General features: G+C 44.1%; 1 protein-coding gene across 4 annotated transcripts in view; it reads right to left on the bottom strand.

The window, feature by feature from the left end:
- The window catches only part of epha3 (eph receptor A3), a 97,322-nt gene extending 92,829 nt beyond the window's left edge, over positions 1–4,493 (bottom strand). For all 4 annotated transcript variants that reach the window (XM_041951486.1, XM_041951487.1, XM_041951488.1 and 1 more), the window contains exon 1: positions 4,376–4,493. In XM_041951486.1, coding sequence (XP_041807420.1) covers positions 4,376–4,469 — 94 coding nt within the window. In that variant the 5' untranslated portion in view covers positions 4,470–4,493. The remainder of the gene's footprint in view (positions 1–4,375) is intronic.
- Positions 4,494–22,629: the final 18,136 nt, after the last annotated feature.

Below are 22,629 nucleotides of genomic sequence, written 5' to 3'. Positions count from 1 at the left end.
AATCAACACATGGCCTGATCAGCAAAGCAGAGACCCTCCCATCTGGACGAATGAGAGAATAACAGAATGGAGCGGCTGCACGCACATGTTGTTCGGGTATCTCCCATCTCATTGTGAACACAGTGGAGGGGGGGTTTGTCTCTGCAGCCTGGCTCTGTGCATGTGAGGGCTGGCAGGCCGCAGTGCAGGCAAAGCAAGGCGACTTGTGTCTGTGTTAAAGGGTGAAGTGTTCACCTCCCATTATGAATTATTCAAGTGCAGAGTCGCTCTGTCTGATGTTGCTGCTGCTTGCCCAACCCCTCTGCCCCCATTCCTCTTTCTTTTTCTTTCTTTCCTTCTTTCCTTCTTTCTTTCTTTCTTTCTATCTTCTATTCTTATACCTCATGCCTTATACTTATATTCCTCATACAGCCTACAAACGCATAGATCTACACTCACATAAAGGCATACAGCCCCCCCTCCCCTGCGCACACACTGTATAATCTTATATCTTTACATTCACAAACATAAAGACCCACACACCCACTCAGATCTGGTGTTTTTATCTACCTCTGAGGCCCAAAACACATGCTTTTAAATTGAAGATGCCACTCTCCATCTTCAGCTCACCGTTTGGCTAACACACACACACACACACACACACACACTCACACGCACACACACATAAAAATAAAGGCGTATAGTGTACGTGGAGAGAAGGGTGTTATTTTTAAAGGAGCAGCGTGTGTAAGCACATTTCCACCATCTCTGAAAGGTACCATCGCTCACAAACGCCCGTCCGTCCCAGCGGGACTGCTGCGCCGGGCTCTCCGGGCCAAGGCTCCCCAGCGCCGGCTAAAAATACCCGAGGCCTCCCGACGCCCCGCAGCGGGCCAACATCACACCACACGACCACGCAAGGGGAAACACTGCACCACAGCAAAAGCAAATAACTTTTCTCTTCTTTCTTTCTTTTTTGAATAATGTTAACAAACATATTTAAACAATACCTGATTTATCACATCTGCCCAGAGTTAAAATAAACCCGCAGATCTCAGTGAAATTCTCATTTTCTCTGTTTCCCTAAACTTTTCCCAAAGTTTTATTTAAGATTAGAAGCTAATGAAAGCCACACAGTAAATGTTGTTCTTTAAAAAAAAAAAAAAAAAAAAAAAAAGATGGCCGAGGCTCGGTGCCGAGATGGAATAAAAGATTACAAGAAGTATAACTAGACTTCTGGTTCCCTTATAAATAGAGAGGGAAATAATAAAATAATCACAGAAGTTTTCCATCATCCCGCTCAAAGTTGAGGTTTGTTTTCCATGAAAATATATTTTTCTTATTGTGTAATTAATGCATTTATTACAGTAAGTCCCAGAGAGTCGACAAGTTGCCAGGAACAGGCCTTAAATTAATTTCCTCGTTTCTAGCTTTAATATAAGCTCCGCAAATGTGTCAGCAAATTTCCAGCAGGTCCCTTTCCGACCATCGATTCTCAAAGTTTGCAAACATGCTGGGGAGCAGTGAGGGCTCCTTTCTCGGCTGCTGCAGGCTTCGTCTGGTCTGTCGCCACAGAAATTAAAGGCGGTTTCACTTTGTTTACCCTTCACTCGTGTGAACACTGACCTCCAGCGCGGGAACAAGCAAAACAGCTGGAGTTGGTTCAAATTAAAATGTTTGGCGAATGCGCCTAATTATGAAGCTGAATATATATTAAAAAGGGAGACGCGTTCAGGGACTTTAAAGGTGACTTTCATCAAGCAGTGAGTTAATCACTCCCAAATGCGGCTCTCCCCAAAATTCCAGCCTGCTTTGATTCGCTCTGAATCCGGATCAGCTGTACCCATCAGTGACTTTCAGACTGGTTTTATCTGGTGTGTTGCTTCACTGCTACCCCGCATTAGACAACACTTCAAACCTGCTCTATTTGATTTGTCTGGAAACTGGATCATAATCAGGTTTGTTAAAGCTGAGCCATTTGCGCCGGCGCTGCTCCACCTTTACACCGGCTCTGATGGTTCAAAGTGTGTTTGACCTGTTTTGACGGGCTCATATCTGTCTGTATGGATTTCTATAGAATCTGAGGCGGCGCGGCTCGATACTGACACTCTCTGGCAGATTTATGTGTTGGGAACGTGAGTTTAATTAGCCGACATGCTTTTCACATTGAAACTCAGCACTTGTGCTGTTGCTACTAAAGTAAAAACGGGTGAGAAGATTTATTTCTCTCTCTTTTTAGACACTTTTACCGTCTCTCTCCCTCTCTGAGACACACACACACACACACACACACACACACACACACACACACACACACACACACACACACACACACACACACACACACACACTTGCCAGTAGACTATTGGTATATTTTGTGTGTGTGTGATGTGTGTTTCATGTGGTTTCTTTTTTCAGCTCGTTTATACTAATTATCCATCAGCTTTACGTCTCTATAAACTTCTCCACTCTTAACTGTCATATAATAAATGTTAATTCTAAAAGTTTCTCAGGGCAGTGGCCTCACACTCACAGGGCACCCTGCAGCAGCCCCGGCTGACCTGGACACTGCCACTCTCTGATCACTTCGTTTTTATTTCGTTTAATTTCACACTTTTGCTGCCCTCCTGCTTTCAGGTCGAGTGTCAGAAATCAAACTCGCTGGGGCTGAAGAGGGAGCAGCGCCGCGACCCCTGCCCGAGCAAAGCAGGACGCGGCGCACGGAGAGGTGAAAGTGCGAACAAGGTGATTTCTGACTGCTGGATCAGCAGCCGACGCGTTTTCGTTCAGGAGGTTTGGGGCTGAAACTTGTTCAACAGTTTGAGAAAATAACCCGCACGTTTCAGAGGGTCTTTGGTGATTTCAGTTGCAGGATTCGGCAAAAACTGAACGGAGTCGATCGGGTTTTTTGGGGTGTCTGCTCTTACAGGACTGCTCATTTGACGCGGCCTTCAGAGCCAAACTTCCCAAACTCCGACACCAGGATGAGTTTCTTCCGTTTTGCAGTTGTGCACGTGCGGCAGGAGGATCAGGAGCGTGGATTTGTCTCCTTTAGTGCTTCACTTGATCGTCTCTGACCACTGAATTACGTACACCCACTAAAGGCTCATTCCGACTTGTTTAATTACTTCATTGGTATCAAGGCTTAAATCACTCAAATCCTGCTCACTAACTCACGCGAAGCAGCGTTTTACAATCAGAGAGCTATCAGTGCCTTCGGATTAAATGCATTTTATTCATTCGTTGTACTATTATTATTATTATTATTATTTTTACATTGAATAACAGTAATTATAATGCATGCTCAGTTAGACAGGGTGACCCAAATCTTCACCCAAATGTATTTCCCCCCCTCTGGGCAGTTTTAACCTTAACCCAGCTGCTCCCTCAGCACGCGTGTGCCTTTCCTTTTCACCGTGACCCCGCTACAGCACACTTTAACCGTGGCAAGTATTTCCTGCAGGGCCCGGCAGCGGCGTTTGATTTTCTTCTGGAGGTTTTCATAAAGTTAAGACAAATCTGCGAGTCCAGCACTAGCAGGAGGCTGATTCACTCGTTTCCAGCGCGGACCCACGCGTCGGAAGAGGCCACTCCGCCGAGCGTGGATCGGTCTACCCGCTTTCAAAATACCACAGCATGCAGGCGAATAACTGAGGAAGACTTGCGATGGAAAGAAGAGTCCGCACCGCCGATCGTTTGCAGAAACGTCGGGTTGAAACAGAATCTTAAACACAGTCGCTACATGACTTCGCCAAATGGACAGTGAGCAAGATCCCACAGCAGCCTGCAAGTCAACTGTTTTTGGATGTATTTAGGTCAGAACCAGAAAGAGAGACATCCGCGTTTTTACGCACTACGCGATCGCGCTCATCTTCTATTTATTGCCTTTAAATCGCTGCGTCTGGAGAGCCGGACTGGGGCGTCTACCCCAAATGGATTCTTGGATAAAGCGGATCAGCGTGGACCTCTCACGGAAGCACATACATCGGAGTTTCTTTTGCTCTCTCCGGCCCCGTCAGGACTCAGTGATGGGCGCTCTGGGAGCCGTCTCGCCGTCGCTCAGTTCATTCATCCCCGTTTAAACAACTATTAACCGCCCCGTCGCGACACCGGCCGAACGAGGCTGCCTCGTCTGCCTTGTTTGGAGGAACTTTCAAGTTTATGGTCTAATTATTGTCAGTTAGTGATCACATCCCGGCTCTCCGCGGTCCACACTGGCACCTCTATGCGACTCACATCATCTTGTTATTGTTATCAATAGAATTTGGACAGCAGCAAGTCCGCGCTGAGCGCGCAGCGCTGCTCGAGACGTGTGCCGTAGCGCACCGTTGACACACACACACACACACACACACACGCATAAACACACATGTCCGCAGAGCCAGAGTTCCCTTACCTTCATTGGGGGGGTAGATGATGGGGACCGCAGGAATAACGCAGGACAATAAAAGCGGTAAAATGAAAAGGAGTGATCGCGGATTGCAATCCATGGCGGCGGATCAGAGGTGCATAACTCCATGAAGCCACTGACTGATCTGAGAGCGTCTTCTCTTCACTCAGCTTTCTCCCTCTCTCCTGCTCCGTCTCCCTCCGGCTGGAGCAGTTTTCCGCTGGGTCCTACAGAGTCTGACAGACAGCAAAACACAGCGCGCCAAGTTCACCACAGGTCAGTTTAGATCCTTTACCGCGCACGTCTCCTTGACGTGAATGACAGCTACTCAGCATATTTTACAGCCAGTCCAAAACTGCAATTTGATTCACTAGGATGGAGAGCAATCATGGCAAAAAGAGGGGCAACACCGTAGATCTGTGCTCCTGTGACCCACCACTGGAATAATTCAGTCACATTTACTAATATCACTTACATTAATCCTCTGCTTACTCTCCCAGCTGGTTAGTTCAACAATACAGCTGGTTCTATACAGGAATTAAGTGATATATGTAATATATGTGACCTCTAATCACATTAAAGAATCACTGAGGCTTTATTTGGCTCAATTATAATTACAGCAGCTCAATCCAGGATTTGCAGACCTTTATTAGAACAAGTGGAAATCAAATGCACTTAACAGCCAGCAGGAATTTATTTATTAATCAAGCGTGCAGGACAGTCAATAAGAACCTGATGTTTTTAATACAGCAGCCAACAGAGGCCTGTGATTTGGAGTCGTGCATGAGGCACATTATGGTTTGAATTCTGACAGTGCAGTGCTACCCACTTGCTTCACATTAAGAAACTGGAAGAGCCTGCAAGATCCTGTCATTTTTAACGCAGCCTTTGCAATAGCCAGGAGGGACGCTTTAACCTTATTTTGGAACAAACAGGAACCAGTTGATTTTTTTTTTGTCACAGGGGAAGTGATGAAGATCCTAGCAGTGCACATGGAGAATTCACGCATGTATGAAAACAGTTATTTTTTTGTTCATATTTCTGTGGCTGCTATAAAAAAAACAAAGTGAAGTCATGATAGAACTTGTTTTTATGCTTAAATATTTCATTTTTTGGCTACTCACACATATGATTTACGGCCATGTGTAATTTTAACACAACTAATGGCCCACTTGTGAAAAAACATCTATCATTAACATTTATCGATGCTGTTTCAGTGTGATAATGTTTGCTGGCTGATGGACAGAGCTGTATTCATCATTGTTCGCCGGGACCTGTCATGTGCTCGTATTTGTGCATTTTTCTGTTAGGGCCATTAGGGGCCCCTGACACCACAATCCTTGATGTGCACTGAAAGGCTGGGGCGGCGGTGCAACGTCAGGGTCCTCGCTGAGACGCCAGCTGTTGCGGTGGGGGGTTGGAGTTTGGGAAGGCATGTGACGTATGGGAAAAGTGAAAGAACACAGCACACACGAGCCAGCGACACAGCTCCACTTGGATTTGGTAGAAACTGTTAGAAAATTCAAACGGCTTCCAGAATGTGATTTATAGCACGGTTGCAGTGGGATGTCTCACTCGGATATGAAAGAAATTCCTCTTGCATTGAATAAGACAAAACATTTTCTGTGATGAGAAGCTAATTTACGAAGCATAAATTAGCTGTGGGGATTTTTCCAAATCTGAGAAATTGAGGGTGATGCCAAAAGTCACAGTGGCATCCAGTTAAACTAATGCTAATGCTATGCTCCCATTGAATGAACTTAATGAACTTTTTTTTTTTTTTTTTACAAGAATGATTAAACAAACGTCGCTAAATTTGTGGAAAAGTGTGTGAGTCCATGCAAATGACATGCTGCATTTTTATTAATCGCTACACGTGCGAGCATCGCTTTCAGGCGCTTGTGCATCTTGAAAAGAAAAAACTTTTTAAAAAGTTTTTATTAGGTGTCTCGCTCAGTTGATTATGTCGCTGGCTGCATGTTCAAAAGTCCTTTAAAAGTAAGCGGGGGCATTTTTACAAAGCATTTAATGTAGATATTTTATGACAGATGACTTAACAGCAAACTCAGAGCACCGTCTCAGTCTGAGAGATTTATTAGTTTCAGGTTGTCAATGGATACGGCGAAGAATGATGCCAGGAGGTCTCCGGCCACCTTATTAAGTGGCTGTGGCATGTGGATTTACAGCAGGTTTTTAGACGTGCCAGCCTTCGTCATACATCATCCTCTACATCCCACTAATTCACTTATTATACACTGAGAGAGATTAATACAAGAGGCTCCGCGGCTAACGATCAATTCAAAGGCTGGTCGTTCTGGTCTCGTAGTCGACACATGAGGGTCTAGTTTTCTTTTCTCACAAAACAACTGCTTTAACTTTCAAATACTGCACATTCATGGGAAGCTGTCAGAATTATAAATATGCTGGAAGTTAGAAAACAAAGCAAGCGTTCAAGAGTTATGAGTTTAAGTCATTCTAATGTTCAATAATGCACTTTTCTACAAGACATGCAGCTCAAAGCGCTCACAAAAGTAGCAAATTAATATGAAATTGAATGCTGACAAGAGAATACTTGAAAATGAAAATGACTGAAAGCATTCTCGACAGCACAGTATGAATATGATCATAGCATATGATGTAAATATAAAGGAACTTCGTGCTGACAGTCAAACATAATTAGTAGTAATCGCTTTCATTCGGTTGTCTGAGAGTTGCTGTTACTCCGCTTTTAGTCAATAAACCTGCAAGTTAGTTCAGACTAATTGTTGAAAATCTGTTTCTGATTGTGGTGAATCGGAAAAATGCGACGGGTCCCTCCCGTCTATCCACTCCAGCATTTTTTCCCTCTTCTCAATGAGCGCTTGTCCATTCTTGAACTCTTGCCAGTGGAACAATCCGGTACGAGATGGAGGAAAATATTGATTTAGAGCCGCAATTGTAAGTCGTGATGTGTCCTGACGTGGCTGCACAGCGCTCCAAACTCGCAGAGCAGATGCTGCTTCGGAGCGGCTTTGAAGCTGCCGAGGCCTGGCCTTCCTACACAGTAACATACAAACAAACAAACAGATAGGCTGACTGTGTTTACTGCCTGCTGTCAGTACCCTCTTCCTCCCTGCGGTTCTCAGGCGGCACATTCCTCCATACTCGCAGCGTACAGAAGGAGGAGAAGCCAGCGGGCTGCTGGCATGTAACACTATCCCCCCACACCAAACATCATACCAGGGACGCTTTCTTACCACTGCCAGCACCACCACTCCACCATTTTCCCTCGTCCTTTTATTTTGTTGCAGCACAGGGGGATTCTAAAACTGACGAAAACTGCAATACTGTTCTCATTAAAGCGCTTTTTTTTTTGCACATTATACCCATGTGCATGCTAGAAATACAACCACAGCGTCTGCATGAGCCATTCAAGAGGAATGATAATAATAAGTAGTACTAATGCTAACATGTGTTTCACTTGTCCCCAAAAATAGAAAGGGCAAACAATGTTTATGTCGGTTTATTGAGAGCAGCAGGATGTACAAAGTACCACCCAACATATCCTCAGGAACATCGAGGAGAGACGATGCTTCTTATGTCCCCTCAGAGATTCTGTGATATTTCTCTAAAAGGAGTTAAAAGCTGCAGCCTCTGATTATGATTTCTGCATGTTTCACGCGCTTGCAGCCCATTTTCATAACATCAGGCAGAGGAACATCAGCTCATTCTTATCTCGTGAAGAACGCGTCGAGATGTTTACACAAAGAAATCAAGCGCCCCTCTGTTTCCCGTATTCGCACCCGTGATTAATTGGGTCATGGTTCATGTGGCGAATTCTCCTCCTCGCCCTCAGAGGGGCGGCTGTGATACGACTGACCGACCTGCCATAACTGCGTCCTGTGAGACGGAGCTGGGCCTGCTTCCCACTACGAACGGCGCTCTCTCTCTCTTTTCACAACCAGGCACAATAATGTCTCATCAAACCGCTACAGCACAGCGGGAAGAGGCTGGCAGAGAGGAGGGCATAAAGCATGACAGAAGTAGATTTATGGATTATTCCTTTTATTCTCTGAAGTGAAAGATAGGATTATTGTCCCGCGCTAAAAGCACGACTGTCCCCTCGATGGCGCTCTGTAAAACCTGGGAAATAAAAGGTGCTGCACCCTTCAGCAAAGATTTTGTAGTTTTCCATGATTTGTGGTTCAGTGTTTTTTTCACAGGCTTGTTTCTACTGTGGCAGAAACATTGGTCAAAAACATGGTCACATGTGTGTCTGTGTGAGTGACAGCAGTGTAAGCAGTCGGTTGTGTTTTTCCCTCAGAAAAGCAACAACCTGTCAGAACAAAACCGTGTACTGAAAGCGGTACTCCAGCTCTTTACTTAAGAAAAAGCAGGAATACTACAAATAAAATACTTACACTACGGCACTGTGTTTAAAATGTCTGCTCAGGAAAATGAGAGGGTCAGTGCATGTCAGTATTCACGGTGAAGAAGGGTTGAGTTTGGATTTGCTGACAGGATATTCTGTTTGGGGGATTTTTTTATGATGCAAAAGGAACAGAAAGAAAGAAAGAAAGAAAGAAAGAAAGAAAGAAAAGGAAGGACAGAAATAAGGATGTGAGAGTCAATGGAAAATCTGAATGTGAAACTTAATTACAGCCAACACGCAAATGTGCTGGAGAAAAAAAAAAAAAAAAAAACGAAACACATTTCTCTGAAAAGTGGGAAATCCTCAAAATTGGACTCAAGTAGTGTAACTGAGTACTTCATTATTTTTGCTTTCATTGGGTTTGTTCCAATGCTTTAGACAAGAAATATCTCACAACGGACACCCAACAGAGGGATTATTTACATTAAACCTCACATTCCTCCATCTCGGTATAGAGGTCAGTGGTGGAGGACACAGCGACAGTAGCTGCACTTCCTGTTGATGGCGCTTTTTTGCTCTCGTTTGTCCAGGAAAACAGTCTTTGAGCTAGTGAGCGCTGTAACAGACTTTTTAAACTTCGCTGCTGATTGCTCCTCTGAAACAAAACAGCGTCCTACCTGGGAACACATTTAGACAGAAGAGAAATGCTCCGAAACAAAACAGCCTGACATGACGGTTTATTTACTGGAGGGCAACTAAACAAGGCTGAACCATAAGAGCTGGTAATTAGAGAGGGAGGAAACAACATTTGGTCTCCTTGATGGCATTGAGGTTTTGTCACAAGGAGACACACAAAAATGCAAACAAGCTGACAGAAAGTCTCCCACCGTTTCTCCCTCTCTCACTCACACACACACACACTCACTCACACACACAACCGGTCTTCTGAGGAGTAAAGTTTAGAGACATGGATTTGGTTGTAAATGTGATGACCCATTTATGCTAAGTTTTCTGAATATGAATCCATACACAATCAGTTTTTTCGCCGCTTTCTTTCCTTGTTGTTAAAATACAGAAACTGTTTTGTCTCCAACTCAGCTAGAAGTGAAATCAGCAGCAACTTTGGATCTTGAAATGTGAAAAATTAATCGTTTTAACTGAGAAAAAAATTTGTTGCCAGGCAAAACACGCGGCCACTAATTCGACTGTAATAATAAACTCATTTCATGGTGTTGCAACATAACAGTCGTGGCCAAGCACCGGCAGAGATAATTAGCGAAAGCTAATGGAAGCATTGTGTTTTCTGGGAAGGAGCTCTGTCCTGATACAAGAGGACGTCCGTCGCAGAGTCAGCTCTCGTCCGTCTTTGAGGGACAGCGTCTTAACCCCCCCATCTCAGTCCCTCTGCTGCTCCCTCTGCCAGTATTGTCTTGGAAACTATTCCTCCTCCATCTGCTATAGGATTAGATTCAAGCACACACACGCGCGCGCACGCCCACGCAAAATAACAGGTCTCTGAACAACGTCTGTCAAATTCGACCTTGTAAGCAATGCACTTGACTTCCACAGCAACTCCAGAGTGACACAGATGCATCGTCGTAATAAATTCCCAAACAATGAGAATGAATGGAGCATCTCAGTTACCTCGCAAAAAAAAAAAAAAACTGGTAAAGCATATTGTGGATTATTTGGCTTCAGCAGTGATTGATTATTATCTGATAACATGTTTTAAACCATAAAAGACCATGTCTGTAATAATAGATCCAGAGGTGAGAACAGGAAGTTCTGCATGTCAATCAAAAGTCATAAAGAGGGTATTATTTACTGTAATAGTGCGTGAGTGTGTGTGTGTGTGTGCATGCCTGTATGCTTTCTAATGGCCTCACTCTCCGAGCAGCAGTCCTCATTGGGAAGACAGTCAGGTCTGTTGCTGCGCTGTTGCAGAGACATTTAACTAAAATATTCAGGAGAAAAGCACCTTAATTATACAGATGATGGAATACAGGCCCTGAAGTAAGTGTGTGTATGTGCGTGAGTGTGTGTGTGCGTGTGTGAGAGAGAGAGAGTGTGTGTCAGTACCACACGACTTCCATAATAGCATCTAATTGGCCTATGGCTCCGCCGATCTGTCACTCTCATTGGGTGCATCTGTGTCGTCTAGACTGTTGATGCAGTTTTTGTTGCTAAAGAGACACATTTATGTGTGCTTATACAGTATATACAGTATATGTACTCACACACACACGTATATGAATCTTTGCACAATGCATGTGCAACACAGATACATACATAACACAAACACACATAGACAAGTGTGCACAAACATTCACTCACTACTCACGTCCGCACAAAGCGTGGTGTGTTATGACAGACTTCTGTGTTTACTTCTGGTGCTGCAGGAGAGGAAGACGAGACAAAGTGGAAGACACTGTGGAGTCAGGAAGCACAAACACACACAAACACACACACGCACACGGGCAAGCACACAAACTTGTTGCTTGCTTCCTGCCAAAGCTACTAAATGAAGTGTTCCTTTTTCATTAATCATGGCTGTTGTTCAGGTTACGTGAGCGACACACAATCAAGCAGTTAGGCAAAAAAAAAAAAAAAAGGCTGGACCACTGAGTGACACTGAACAGCACTGGATAGGTTCTAATTATATTACATTAATATGTTCATTTCAACACCTGCTCATTAAATGACGCTCTCTCGGCCTGCGCAGAGCATTTTCATTAAGAGTATGTGGCTGATTTATTTGTAAAGGAAAGCTTATGGGGTCTTGACACAGGAGCACGTACTGTACTGCAGATACAGAACAACATGAGGATTAATGTGCTGCACTGATGGATAACGTAAAACAAGCGTTGCCTTCAGACGTTTACTGGAAGCTAAAGCTCAAACAGAGCAGGGTGTAATGTCGAAATAGTAATGTCTTTGTCTGCCATTGTAAACCGCTCTTATGTGTATTTTTGTGTTTCTGTCATCTTCTCATAGTCTCTCGCCTGTGGAGCTAAGAACAGTTGGCAGGCATGGTGAAAACCAAGGCTATGGGTGTGGTGCACATCCACAAATTTAATCCCGACTGTGTTTAGTAAGACCTTGTGTTGAAATATCAGAGTGGCCTGGCTAAATCCTTACTGGAAGCCTCGCTGGAGCGTCGTATTGTTTGTGGCAACACTGTTAACTGTGCTACAAAGCACAATGTGCAGATTACAATCCCACTGGAGGTATACATTTACAATTAGATATTCATTAGTCAAACATCCCAAGACAAAACCTTTTAACCATGAGGCATTTTGACTACTGTGAACAGTAAAGTAGCATCAAAAAATGATTTTTTTTCATGTGTAATGTATCTCAAAGAAGCCCATTAGAAGCATCAAATCTCTGCAATATTGCTTACTTTAGATTTATTATCATCTGTAACGATACAGCTGTGCAAAACAGCATCAAACTTGACTTTTTACATGTTGGGTGCTGTTTTGAGTGCAGTAATAAACATGCATTTACAAGGAATTTGGGGAGCATTAAAAAGCTTTACAGGAACTGTTGGAAGAAGCATCTGACCAAACTTAAAACTGTCAAAGAACTTAAGTGAAACGTTAGAGGAAAGTGACGCTGAGCTGCTGATGTGAACAAGTGAACAATTATGTCTGCCTCTTGGACTGGGAATGATTATATTTGCTCAGTTGAACATAATCACATCAACTCATAATAAGAGGTTGTCACATTAGTGATTATACATTGCTGACGATGCTCAAATTGACTGCTCGTCACATAAACTTGCACACAAGAACAAAAACCACCATGTGTGAAAAACAAGACATTGTATCCACTTTTTATTACCCACAGAGAGTCTGCAGGGTGTGTTCACTTTTTTCCAGCCACACTTTGCCACGTTAACTATTGCAGCCCCGACAGAAGTCGAGCACAACCTGGATGTGCACGATTTGCCCAAAGCCACAACATTTACAACTATAATCAACCTAAAACCCTGATTCCAAAAAAGTTGGGACGTCGTGTGACACATAAATAAAAACAGAATGCGATCGTTTGCAAATGAACTGTGTTCCTGAGTCCATGTAGTAACATCCTTTATCCAATCATGTGTTCACGAAGTGTTGAACCTCGCTCCATCCTCGCTTGTGAACGACTGAGCCTTTCCAGGATGCTCCTTTCAGACCCAATCATGATACTATCACCTGTTACCAATCAACCTGTTTACCTGTGGAATGTTCCGTTTGTTCTTATTTGCATCCGTTTGTTCTTATTTGCACCTTTATTGTTCTTGTTCTTCCTATTGTAGCGCTACCGCAGGTAGTTCATTCATTCCTCCACTGTCAGACTGTACAAATCCAATGTATAGCTATTGTGTGCAATAACCTCTATTCTTCTCTGATTATAAACATCCAAATCCACTACTGCATGGAAAAGGTCACTTTAAACTGTTCTTATTTTGCACCTTATTGTTCCTATTGTTCTTTTTTGCACCTCCATTTCCCAGTCTTTTGTTGCTGCTGTCCCAACTTGTTTGAAACATGTTGCTGCATCAAATTCAGAATAAGCAGATATTTACGAAAATCAATGAAGTTGATGAGGTAAAACATTAAATATATTGTCTTTGTCTTTACAGTTCAGTATATGTCAAACCATATGAGCAAGTTATCACATTCTGCTTTATTTATCTTTTAAACAGCATCCCAACTTTTTTGGAAGTGGGGGTTGTACCTTTTTTTCTCGCGGCTGCGTCCTGTTGGGGGTCACCACAGGGCATCATCCGCTCCCCGGCAACCACACCCAACCCTGCATGGAGATCAGCGTATTGGATTCGGCACAGGCGGTCTTCATCAAGGTTGTAGCTAATATACACTGTATTCTACATCGCTGATTGAGAAGTAAGGAAAGCAACAGCACAGGTCAAAACGAGCCAGTGACTCTATCATTGCTCATCAAAACCAACCCTGTTCCCGTAAAAACCAGATCGGCACTTCATCATGAATCAGGTATGTTGGCATCCGTCATCCCATTATTTGTCAGCGCAGCCTAAGTATGTATATCCTCTGGCACACATGGTTACCATCAGCACGACTCTGACCACGAAACCACAGTGTTAGTCTAATCTCTAAATACCGTGTGTAATGCCCCCCCATGTCATTACGTTGCTTCACTTTATGACACACACACAGTCCTCAAAATCAGCGCGCCGATGAGAGTGTATTTGTACCACATCCAAGCGAATCACTGTAAAGCTGAATGTCGAAACCCTCATCGCTTGTCACGGCGGCCGTCTCTCATGTGAGGAGCGTCTGAGGCGCTTCCTGTCTCGTTTCAGACGTTTTAAGGACATTCTGCAGACGGCTTAACCTGCTTTGACCAACAAGCAGGATGCTGCAAGCCTCGGTGCGTCTGTGTCTGGCGTTTATCTGCGTGGGCTGATGAGGAAGGCGGGGTCAAAGCAGAGACATTTGGGTAAACTTCTATTGTCCTTTGTCTGTCTCCAACTGTCACTGTCTCGCTCTCTCTCTGTGTCTCTCCGACTCTCTTTCTCGGCTACCAAGACTCATCCTGAGAACAGAGAGATTACCTCCATTTGTCTTCATTAGCATATTAGCTAACAGGCCCTTTGCTGGAGCCCGTGGGAAACTGCTGTAATTGCTAAGATAGCTGTAGACTAAACCGCTAAAGGAATCTGCAGAGCGGCGTGCGGGCGTGTTTCAGTAATGGAGGGATTTCAGAGATGAACTTCACCTTGACTCCCGTCTCTCCTCTCTCCCGCCTTATATCTCCGCGTGTGCACAGTGTGTGCGGGAGCGGGCGAGGAGACAACAGCCCAGAAAATTACTCCGAGCAGCCAGCTGTTTCTGAATCTCATCACAGGAATTTATCAACAAGCGTAATTCTGGCACCAGCCTCCTACGGTGCTCCAAACATTTCCATGAAAAGAGTCATCGCACAACTTTCCCATCCTCGCCTGTGAGAGCTCACGAGGGGTATTTTTGAGTTTTCAATTCATCCGGATGAATGCAGAAATGAATTATCCTTGCATATCTGAATTACTAGGGAAGAGGGGTTGTTTGATCCGTTCTAATATATGGATGATTGCAATACACTGTGATTCAAATTATGAAGCGCGCACTCATCCTCAAAAACACCCTATACAGTCCAACTGGCAGCTGAAATGCTCCTAATTGCAAGGCACAAACAAACACAAAAATTACAGCAACTGTGCCCAATTAGGGGATATTTTTGCATTGCTTTCTGTGGTTCTATGGTTGATTAGCTGCCTGTTCAGGTAAGCAGTTACCATTGAGTACATCTGAAGTTCAAAGAGTTCAGGTCAGGAGTGTGGCGCCAGATTTTGCAGCACATTTAATGCAATTTGGCAGTTGTGTTAATGTAAACACGCAGGTTCGGCTGATTATATGAGCTCAGTAGTAAGTGGAAGCTGAAGGTCACCCTTTCTGTGTGCACCAGTGCACCAGATTTATAAGCAGTTAATAGCATTGTCTCTCTTGTCCAACGGTCTCATTACTGTTGCGTGAGGATCAGCGATCGTCACCCACAATGGGAGACGACTAAAAACATCGCTTGCATATAGTACACATTGCATTAGTCAACATACAGTGTGAATCCTACTGTAATCCGCAACATTGCATCACTGTTGACAAAGAGGGCAACGGAAAAGAAGGGCAAGCACGAGCACAAAAACACATACAACGCCGTCCAATTATGACGCATATGTAAGCACACAACACACCAGTTCGTCCTGGGGGCTCCCGGCTTGCGTGCACAAGCAGACCAACATATACACGCGTCCTTGTTAGACAGTCTAAAGCGCTGTGACACGGGCCCGGTGGCACAGTTTCACCGACACACACGCTTAGCATCACGCCATCCCTTACCTTCAAATGACCATTTTTTAATGAACTTAACTGTCAGAGTACACGGAAATACTCTGTGCTGCAGAGAAGCCCGGCCCAGTGAAATGCTTTAAGAGGCGCATTGTGATTCACAACAAAACCGAATGTATTTTAAGACCTGCCGTCACCAGTCGAAGCTGGCCTTCAGCCAAACGTGTTCATTCTTTTTCATAATCTGTACGACAAAGCACACGGCTATTGCTGCCTTTCTCAAGTGATTGTCTCAGGTCAGCGGAGAGCCTAACCAGGGATGGCACTCGCACGTGAGGACACTTACAGTTTGGCTCACTTGAGCTGTCATCAGAAAAAGATGCTACGCTACAGCGCTGCCTCTGTGAAAAGCAGTTTCTTAGCACAAGATCAGTGAAACGGGTAAAAAAGTGCATCAGATAGCTTATTTCATGGTACTGTCATTTCTGAGACATGCAGCTTATATGTTTGTGCTGTGAAAACCTTTATCTTGACAAAAAAAGTAGATTTTTTTATTCATTTGCCAATTAAAAAACACCAAGGCAGGCTTAGTAAGGCTAAGTAGCTAAAGCTTTTCAGGAGGAAATAACACTTGTTTTAAATTAGGAAAATTAAATGATTATTAAATTGACAACTGCTGAACAAGGTTGCACATAAGAAAATGTAAATATTCTGCCAAAATTAAGACATTTAAATGCGAAATATGTGAGTATTTTTACATCAAAATCTGTCTCTTCCTGAGGGCTGTTTCATTAATGTGTCCAATCAAATGTGATGTCGGGCGACAAGTTGACCTCGCCCATCACATACAACCACTAAAGACCATTAGCTTGTGTGGCTAGCAGAGCATCGAGGTGTGTGTGCATCATCTTCATCAAAAAAGCTGCCTCAAGTGCAACATCTAGAAACAATAAGAGATGAATAGATGACTTTCAGTTTGCCACAGATGGATGTGCACAGTGTCTGCTGCCCTGATATCTTTAGGCAGCTCGTTCCACCATCGTGGAGCCAGGACAGCAAACGGTCTGGATTCTGTTGAGCGGTAGCTGGGCGCTCTCAGAGTGAGGGAGTAGCTGTTTGGCTGCAGCAGAGCGGAGTGGACAGGCTGGGGTGCATGGTTTATGTTTAAATCTCCTCTTAGTAAACCCTTGCGTTATAACAACAGTCAGTTTGAACTTGAACAACTGGTGCAACCGGTGGTATGGCACAACTCTGGCTTTGTAGACAGCGTAGGTGGCAGCAAGAGCGGCAAAAAAAGTGAAGCAGGAAGGTCGAATGAAGTGGAGAAATGGATGATAAAAGGTGAGGGACTGATGGAGTTTGGTAGAGAGGTTGCTTTGGGCCTTCTATACATTGATTGAGTGCAATCAGAGGTGCCGTTCTGTCTGCCCCGGTGCTCCAGCACCACTTAGATTCTGCTCACTTTGCCAACCCCACCCAGGCTTACACTTCCACCATCCTCCCATCTCGCCTTTACTTCTCCTCATCCATCCATAGTCGAAAGTTTGCCAGGGGCAGAACCACACGGGCAATTTCAGAGAGAAGAGCACCGCAATTGCGTTGCCTGAAAAAAGTGCTCAATTGACCTGTCTGGTTAAATGAAGGAGGGCAACGGCTGCCTTTTTCCCACATATTATCTCTCCCGTGTTCCTTTCCATTCCTGCCCTCACTTTTGTCTGCGCTTGAGAGCCAAGGCCATTCCAGGCCCTGCCAGGTCAGGGAACTCAGCCGCTTGTCAGACATCTCACTCTGACACACTATCCCTCCCTCTCTTCTGTCTCTGCCAGCCCTCCACCTCATCCTCCCATAGGCTTTCATGGAAAGCTGCCCTCTCTTGTTGTGCCAGAAACTGCATCCTAACTCTCCTCCATCCCTCTCCCCCTCAATCATACCAAACGGAGGTTGCAGAGGTCCTCAAGATGGATTATTTTACCTCTTCCTAAAGCAATAAATCATATGTTGGACCATGCAGGGCAGAGCAAAGAGCTCTTTCTGGAGCTCTAAGTAACAGCGATCAGGGCGGCCTGACAGCTGCGATACCTGTTCAAGGACTGATTTAACCTGCTATCCTCTAATGACCTCACACAAATCCTGCGTCAATCAGCCGAAGTAAACAATCCCATGCATTTCAGCGCCCAACTTTGCTTGCATATTGAAGTTTGATCAATAGGGGTCTTTTTCAAAGCTGATACTGATGTCATTGCTATTATGTTGGAGCGGAAAAAACATCAGAATGATTATCAGTTCCAGACTCAAAGGTACATAAATACTGGCAGTTTTGTTTTCATGAGGTAAGGCACATTTAGCTTGATGTATTGGCAAACTGATACGTTGGCTTAAGCCAGTTACACAATCACATGCGGGCGGGCTGCCAGAACAGTGAGCCAAAAGTTAGACAGCTTTCCGCAAGTTACATCCAGCTTCCCACCTTCACACCTCCTGGCCGGTTATGTTCCGTTGGTTTCTTTCTGATCACCTATAGATTTACGGCGGACCACCTGCGAGACTCACGAACCAAGCACGGACACGCCGACACACACAAAACACAACCAGCTGGCAGACAGCAGAGATCCAGTAAAGGAAGGCTGTGATTGATGTCTAAACACAGAGGAACAAATGAAACCAATCAAAAGTAATCAGGACTGGCAGCTCAATACAACGGAGGCTGGGCAAACATAAGGAATATGTCCGCGGGTTGACAAGGATGCAGCTACATCCTCTGATTACAATAGCGGCTTGCCATACTGTATACAATCTGTTTCACTGTTAGTCTCAGTTCAGTGTACAAATGTTTACCTTGAGCAGCGGACGATGAACAATGACTTTCATGGGAAGTGGATGAACAGTGTTTTACTGACACTTAAAAACATTCACGTGGAACACTCACACGATGTCTTGGCTGGAGCTCGAGCAGAAGCATCCAGAGCGATCTTCATGTTGCCCTCACAGCGCGAAGTACATCGAGCATGTCTAAACTGCAAAACGTGGATACCGACTGTCTAGAAAGGTAATTTCATTGTAATAGTGTTTATGCGCTGAAGTCGCTGGCCAAAAGCACACGCTCAGACGCAGTGTATTCGGGGGGCGCCTGGCTAAAACTAATGCAGTCTAAGAGAGCAGTGCTGCAAGAAATCCCACGTTCATGAAGGTTATGATTTTCAGTTTTTGTTGAAACGGTTTTCGAGAGGTGTTGATTCAACTTCAGGATGCAGTTTATGATGCTGCGGAGCTGCTTTGTGCAGAGAGGTTTTTCCTTGCCAGTTTCCATTTGCAGGATGACAGATCTCCCAGACAACAGGTCTCACAGGCAACAGGCCTGGATCACACTGTGGGTTATAAATGTTCGATGGTATTGTACAAAATAACACTTCAGGAAAGAAGATTTTTGCAAAGGTCAATAACTGTAGCAGCATTTCTCCGTAAAAAAACCAAAAAACAAAACACATCTGGCAATCATTGCTTTTATAGGTGAGTTTTCCAAATGACTCCCAAAACTCCACAGAGGCTACTTTACCTGAGCCACGCCTGCAGGTGGATTGATTGGAAACATTATTTTGTGTTAAGTCGTGACAAAACTGGCTCAGGGGAGCAGCATTAGCAAGCTGACGCTGGGGGAAATAACAGGCACACATTAGAGCAGGAAGAAGAAGCCTACGTTGCCCAAACACGACCCTGATTGCAACAAAAAACTGAAGAAATCTTTGGCTTTGACTCCATTGCTGAGTGCGCGAGAGCCTTTACTGTTAGAAGCCGGTTATTTTTTTCCCTCGACCGCCTCATTTGTGAAAAGCAGATACGGCTGTTTCTGCGAGTTTAAAACAGGACAACGCTGTCTGATCATCAGAAGGAGATTTTCTTCGAACCGTCCCAACAGCACATCTGAGAGACTATGCTGCGCATTGGCCTTAAAGCTCTCCCAAAACAGGGTGGGAGCCTATTAATGGTTTAAAAGTAATTAGCACAATATAGTAATTAAGTCTTGCTGGAATGACAGTATTTATGGGTGTGTATTTTTCTTCTGGTATTCCCAATTACACTGCGGTCGGCTGTGTCCTGCGGAGCTGGAAGCGCTGGTGAGGCTGTGGATTTAAGCAGGAACGGTGAATCGCAGCAGTCTGAATGACATTCTCCGTTCTGAAGGTTATGCATTCAGCCTGTTTCGTTGTTAGCGCGCTCCAAACATGTTGACGGCAGATGTCTGCTGTCTCAGCCAGTTACTGGCATCGCAAACTGCTGGTAGTAAAATATAGTCACAGTAACTGTACCATTAACCATATCTCTGCGGTGAACTTACTCACCCCTCTCTCTCTCTGTCTCTCTCACACACACACACACGCACAGAAACACATTAACACATCATGGTGGCGCAGTTACTCACTCTTCATAAAGCAGCAGTGTTTGCTTAAGCAACCGCACAAGGGAAATTAACTTAAATTCCTTGTGTTTCTCTCCCTCGCAAACACACCCACACCCACACCCACACCCTCACACACACACACAAACAACGCACGCAAATCACTTCGGGGATACATCAACAGAATCTGTCAGAAAGAGATTTCTTGTTTTCTCTTCTAAAATTACTGCAAACTTTCCAAAGACGCCGCATGAAAGCAAGAATTAGGAAGCTGACGCAGTCCTCTCACCTGTCAGATTAACCTGGCTGTGTGTCAGCCGTTTAACCATTGCATGTATGGAGCTGGTCTGCACACTGAAAGGACACAATGATAAGACTATTTGTTATCAACACAAATAATCAGGTCACATGAGAAATTGGCGGAGCCAAGAATCAGATGTACAGCATAGCTCACACATGTGACTCATTTTATTTGGGATTTTAGACAGTTTAGATGCAGTTTTCATTGTAGATTTTGCAGAGGTGTGTTGCGCTTGTGTTCTGCTCCACGTATTTGGGCATTTTGTCATCAAAAAGACAACATGGCAACAACTTGGAAGCAATATGGCAAAAACAGCTTGGCCACTATATGCTCCCCTCCCATTATATGATGGTACAATCTGCCCCACCTGATTGCTGCCTTTGGCCATGTTTTCACCAACAAAAGCACTGTCTCAGCTCTTTTTTTTTTGCAACAGATACCAGGAGGAGGTGAGCCACGAACCACAGCTCTTGCGACAAAAATACCACGATGCTAATGTTCTGGAGTTGGACGCACAAGACCAAATCCAGAACTCGAAAGAAGTAATTTCTGCTCAGCATTATTATTACTGCGCTCTCTGCAATATTCTTCTGCAGCTATTACAAGAGGAGGCAAGCCAAAACTGACACCACTCAGATCTGGAATCTCCCAGACACAATTAAATATCTTGTGGGCAAGCCTGCACTGAAGCGATGCGGTCTAAAAATATAAAGTCATAAGAAAGAGCTGATTGAGGTGTTTAATATTGGCCGTGCTAATTATCAAGCTGCACAATTATGTGTGGCGTGGTCACGCGGAGAGAAATAAAGGCATACCTCTTTTTTTATTGTTTGTCTGTGTGCAACGAGTCAGCCGGCCAGGCCACAGAACTATCAAATATGGGAAACTTTTCTGCAAAACATATTCACGATTATTCAAGCACAGGATTATTTCACACAGCAACAATAATGATCGGTTTCTGACCTAAATACAACTTTATGTGCAGTATAAAATACTGGTTGAAGAAAAGAAATCATACGATGGGCAATTCCACTGTTTTCCTGATGTGAATAGAAGGCCAGATGTCACATTTTGTATAATAGTATAATCTTTTGTATAAGTATAGGACTGAAGACTGCCATAGTTTGCTCGCTAACCTACAGAAAAAAAACATCTGTCTGGGTTGTGTCCCATGATGTTATAAATCCTGTCAGAGGCTTTCTCAGCTTGCCAAGAGTAAAATTCTCAGAGACTGTGAAAATTATTTTTAAATAATCCATATTTGTATAACTTAAAATCCAAACCAGAAAAATGTTACACGAAATGTAATGAGTGGTGGAGCCATACTCTTGCATTTCAAAGGCACAGTCAAGCCGGAGTCATTGAGGCCACATACCATCAGTGAACCACCTTGGAAAGCAGCGCGTCCTGTTTTCCAGACAATCACAGTATTGAGTTGTTCTCCCAACAGGCCTTTCCTCCGCTGCAGCTAGCTTAAGTCATTACACAGTGTGGGGACGATGATGATTCCCCTGGAGGTGGTCAAGAGGTAAATTGGAACTGAAGTGAGGGGCTCTGTGTCCACTGTGCGGAGCAGGGTCCAGACGAACCCCGGGGTCTTCAGGCCCCTCGTTAGCAGACTGGCCTACATGTTTTCATTCGCTGGCAAACTGCAGGAGGTCAATTGCTGCTAAATTACCAGCTTTGGCTGGGAAAACAGCGTGCAGATAATTAGTTCACCCTGCCTGTCCACACGATTAAGTTTTCTGAAAAACAGTCTAAGAGACGATTCAGGGCTCCAGTGCTGCAATTAGACCAACATTAGCGCAGCATTTGTGCCCCTACATGTATCTGTGTTGGAGAGGGAAGAGGGAAACACGAGAGAAAAATTGTGGTCAGTGTTAAGCAGACTAAAACATCCTGTGACTGAATCTAGACTAAATTTTAGTTACTTAAAAATTCCCTTCAGCTTCTGCTCTCATTACAGATATTTTACAAATAAATAAATACTGCTTAAATCTGTTGTTGCACATGATTTCTCCAGCTTCTTGCTTAAAAGTAGTAAAATTAACTATCATTTAGTGCAGCTGGAGTGAAAAAGCACAGTATGATGGTAACATGCCCACAGCATGAGCTGACAATACAGATACAGCACGCACTGAATATGTGGCAAAGTAGGAAAATACCATCAATCGAGTTTTATCAATCTGGAACACAGTTAATTCAGAAGACAACAGACCTCAATATCACCACTTTGTATGAATATCATCATCAGTTTGGAAACAAATTCCATCATATAAAGGCCAAGCATGGCGAACTCCATTCAATGCTTCATTAAAGAGCATCTCTCAAAACGCAAAACTGCCATGAAATTATGCACAAATT

Source organism: Chelmon rostratus, chromosome 13 (assembly GCF_017976325.1).
Source record: "Chelmon rostratus isolate fCheRos1 chromosome 13, fCheRos1.pri, whole genome shotgun sequence".
In the NCBI taxonomy this organism is placed as follows: Eukaryota; Metazoa; Chordata; class Actinopteri; order Chaetodontiformes; family Chaetodontidae; genus Chelmon; species Chelmon rostratus.
The sequence above is the reverse complement of the archived record's forward strand: the minus strand, read 5'-3'. Positions and strand labels throughout refer to the sequence as shown.